The 4,696-nt window shown below is 37.7% G+C and overlaps 1 pseudogene and 1 gene segment (V, D, J or C); both read right to left on the bottom strand.

Moving 5' to 3' along the window:
- Window positions 1–1,961: 1,961 nt before the first annotated feature.
- On the bottom strand, window positions 1,962–3,177 carry LOC102833215 (annotated as a pseudogene).
- A 695-nt stretch (window positions 3,178–3,872) lies between these two features.
- Window positions 3,873–4,350, bottom strand: LOC102817079. The segment is given in 2 exon segments: window positions 3,873–4,192; window positions 4,278–4,350. Coding segments are annotated over 2 exon segments (393 nt in total).
- Between the last annotated feature and the right edge of the window lie 346 nt (window positions 4,351–4,696).

The following is a 4,696-nucleotide window of genomic DNA, read 5'->3' as shown; positions in this document are numbered from 1 at the left end:
ATATATTCAAGTTCATATTTTGGCTCTCATGGACTTGTTTTCATTTCTTCAGCTTGAGTCTGAATTTGCATATGAGCAATTGATGGTCTATTCACAATTTGCCACTGACCTTATTTTCACTGATGATATGGAGTTTTTCCACCATCTCTTTCCACAGATGTAGTCAATTTGATTTCTGTGTATTCTATCTGGTGAGGTCCATGTGTATAATTGTCTCTTATGCTGTCTAAAGAAGATATTTGAAATGAACAAATCATTGATTTTTCAGAATTCTATCATGCGATCTCTAGCATCATTTCTGTTATCAAGGTCATATTTCCAACTACTAATCCTTCCGTTTTGTTTCCAACTTCTGTATTCCAATCACTAGTGATTATCAATACATCTTGATTTCATGTTTGATCAATTTAATATTGAAGACATTGATAGAATTCTTCTATTTCATCCTCACTGGCTTTGGTAGTTGGTATGTAAATTTGAATAATAGTGGTAGTAACTGCCTATAGGTGCATAGATATTGTATAAATATTATCCTATCACAGACAGCGTGTACCTCATGACTGATCTGGATATGTTCTTTTTCATGATGATTACAACACCATTCCTCTTCAATCTGTCATTCCTGGTATAGTAAATCAAGTATTTGTCAGATTGAAAATGGCCATTACCAGTCCATTTCAGCTCACTTATGCTTAGGGTATTGATGTCTATGTGTTCTGTTTCATTTTTGACAATTCCCATTTTTTTTAGATTAATACTTCATTCATTCCATGTTCCTATTATTAATGGATGTTTACAGCTGTTTATCTTCATTTTGACTTGTTCCTTGTCAGCAAAAGAAGGTTCATTAGGCTTTAGTCCCACGGGCTTTACTCTATCACGTCATCATGGTCACTTCTACTTTGGGGAGGCAGTCCTCTCCTATTCACGTTTTGAGTGCTTTCCAACCTGCAGGGCTCATTTTCTGGCACTGTATCTGACAGTGTTTCTCTGATAGTCTTAAAGTTTTCAGTGACTGAGTATTCAGAAGTAGTTTGTCTCTCCTTTTTTCTAATCTATCTTTGTCTGTAAGCTCATCTGAATGCTATTCACTGTGGGTGACCCTGTTGATATTTAAAATACCTGTGGCATAGCTTCCAGAATCGCAGCAACTCATGAGTCACCACAGTATGACAAACTGACAGATGAATTGTGGTAGGGAAGCACAGTTTGCATCATATATGGCAATTGATTCTCAATGAAACCTTCCAGAGACCTTTTATTTTGGATATCCTGCAATCAATCAAACCACTAGAACATGATTTTACAATAGTAAAATGTTCTCTTGCATTAAATTGAAACATCTATGTAATATTAACATAGTGGTTACAAGTTAGGCTGCCAACCTCAAGGTCAGCAGTTCAAAACTACCAGCTGTTCCACAGGAAAAAGATGAGGCCTTCTGCTCCCGCAAAGATTTACAGCCTTGGAAACCCTATGCAGGGTCACCATAAGTCGAAAAAGACTCCATGGCACATAACAACAACAACAACAAATGTCATATTAGTGTACTGATTAGGAATCCAGCTGCTAACCTCAAGGTCGGCAGTTTGAAACTACCAGTTATTCCTCAGGAGAAAGTTGAGGCTTTCTATTCCCATAAAGATTTGCAGCCTCAGAAACCCTGTGCAGGGTCACTATGAGTTAGAAATTGCTCCACAGTAGTTAACAACAACAATGTAACATAAATTAGTAAAATGTAGGAAAGCAAGCTAGAGTTACTACTTTCTAAGTACACAATGCCCCGATACAATTCAAGCCAACTTAAACTCCATCAAGAACAACAAATAATATTTTTGTCATGCTATTAAATCCGTCGTTATGAATAAAACTAGTGCAAATTGGTCAAACAGATCCAATAAACACTGATGTCCAAGCTAGCATATTGTCAACTGATACCTAACTGGTGGTAAATAGAGAGTTTAAAAGATCTTCCCCTTCTTCTGGTTCTGTCCCAAGGTTCTTGAATAATTCTGTTCTTCTAATATATGCTGTTGAACTTTCAAGTTTCCATCCTCAAACTGACATTTTTCCTCTAATTCTTTGTGCTGTAATTCCAAATTCTTTTTCATTTGCTCATGAGGCCATTGGAACTCAGTTTCAGAATCCTTCCGTTTCTGAACTTTTTTTTTTCCTTCTTCTCAAACACCTGCTCCATCTCGATCTTCATCTTGGTGACATGCTGCCTCCTTTCCTCTTCCATTTGTGCCAGAGGGCCCTTTGTAAGCTGTCTTTATTCTTGTTGTTATCAACTCTAATATAAGTCACAGCTGTCAGTTCTCTGCCTCTATAGTTCTCACAGTGTACATTATTAGTGATATCTTTGAAGTTCTGTAAATGTGTCTTTATCAACATATTTCTTAGAATTTAAGATCACAATATTCACTGTTTTCAACTTTAGCAACACCCCATGGACAATGCCTTCCTCTGACTCTTTTGCCAATGTCTTCAATGACAATATTACTACTTACTACAGAAAGAGGAAAATGGTCCATTATCTTATTTGCAAACTTATTTTCTTCTTCAACATCTGTTTCTAGAAACTCATGTATTTTAATTTTATGTTCTTGAATTTCTTTCATTATCTGTTTTTTAAACTGTTGACACTCCTCTGGTATGATTGTGTCTGCTTTGGCAATGAAAGGGATGATACTCACTTTTTCATGTAAATGCTTCATAAAATCAATATGCAGTGGTTTAAGCCCAAATCACGAGGGAGCAATGAAGTATAAACAACACTGTACTCTCTTTTCAGGCATCTGAAATCTATTCACTCGAGATTCTGCATTTAGGTAGTCCTCAAACTTATTATCAATGTAATCAATAATAGATTGCCAGCAATTACTATTATCTACTTCATCTCCAAATCCTGGAGTATCCACTATCATGAATAGTAACTGAACTCTACCTTCTTTGACTAAAACTTTGGATTGTTGCACGGATACAATCTTTTTTTTATTCTACAGGGGGAACTTGGATACTCTGGGGAATACAAATAGGTGAGAAACAGTGAGTTGATTAAAGTTGACTTTCCCCATCCAGATTCACCTACAACCATAGTTGTGAATTCAAACCCTCTCTTTAATGATTGTGGTATACTTGATTGAGGAGATTTACAAAATCCACAAAGCTTTCAAGATTTTGATGCTCATCTCCTCAGCATAAGTGGATCTTTCATTGACTAACATTTCTCTCCCCCTCGGCTACCAGCCCCAGCACAACTCAGTCCACAAAATTTCCAAAGCCTCCTACCAGATTATATGTCTTGGGCACCCATCATGGTTGCTTCACTTAGGCATTCCACAGAAGCAGATTCGCCATAGTATTTTAAACAGCCTCATAAGTATGTTAAAGTTGACCCTGATTAAAGAAGCCCAAATATTATTTGATTCATTTGAATTATAATATTGTCAAAAGGTATGGTCTTCCAGAAGAACAATCAGATCTGTCTTGAGAGAAATACAGCTAGAATGCTCATAAGAATCAGATGGCAAGTCTATGTCTTTCATACTTCAGACATGTTATCAGGAGGGAAAATCCCATGAAGAAAGACAGCATACTTGATAAAGTGGAGGGTCAGACTCCCACCAAGATGGATTGACACAAAGACAGCAACAATAGTCTCAAATGTAGAAATTGTGAGGATGGTTCTGGACCAGGCTATGTTTTGTTTTGTTGTATACAATGCTGTTATGAGTTCGAAATTATTCAATGGAACCTAACAGCCACAACAACAACAAAATAAACATGCCTGCAGCCTAATTGTGCCTGTCATTTGTAAAGTCAGTGCAGTTGCCTTCTCATTCAGGGTTTCTGACACACTCAGGATGTGGTTAGCACACTGTGTCTCTTGCACAGTAAAACATGGCCGTGTCCTCAGAGCTTAGACTGCTTAGATCCATGTAGGCTGTGCTTGTGGATTTTTCATTGGTGTTGGTGACTCTGCCCTTGAACTTCTGTGTGTAATTTGTTCCACCATTGCCTGGATAAATATACCCAATCCACTCAAACCCATGTCCAGGGATCTGACACACCCAATGCATAATGTAGCTAGTGAAGGTGTATCCAGAAGCCTTGCAGGAGATCTTCACTGATGACCCAGGCTTCTTCAGTTCAGCACCAGATTGCACCCGCTGGATCTGGGATTGTCCACCTACTGAGAGTAAATTGGGGTGGATGAAATTCAACATGAATACCCAAAACCCCTTCCCCATCGCTGGAATTGGGAACTATTTTACCTGTAGTTGCTGCAACCAACAAGACGACTCTCAAAGTCCAGTCAGTGGTTAGACAGCTATTATCCCAGAACATCTAATGGAGAGTGGTATGATTGTTGGTTGGGCTCTAGAAATGCAGATATATCCTTATCTGATGTAGTAAACTTCAGATTATTTACATATTTATGAAGCAGATTATTTAAGATTTAGGTCTGGATCCAATTTGAGGAACACATTTTTTGGTGTTTTCCAAGATACACAGCCAAACAAGCAAGAAATGCTAAAGATGCAAATATGGGGTTTTGATTATTCAAGTCCAAATTGGGAACCTAGACCCTCTACCTCATCCTGAAACTCTGGTTATGTGACACCACTCACACTGAGGAATACAGGGAAGTAGAATAACCATGCTTCTCTTTGTTTCATTTCTTATTCTGTCT

The sequence above is a fragment of the Chrysochloris asiatica genome, unplaced genomic scaffold, assembly GCF_000296735.1.
Source record: "Chrysochloris asiatica unplaced genomic scaffold, ChrAsi1.0 scaffold00260, whole genome shotgun sequence".
In the NCBI taxonomy this organism is placed as follows: Eukaryota; Metazoa; Chordata; class Mammalia; order Afrosoricida; family Chrysochloridae; genus Chrysochloris; species Chrysochloris asiatica.
Note: the sequence above shows the minus strand (reverse complement) of the source record. Positions and strands in the feature narration are given on the sequence as shown.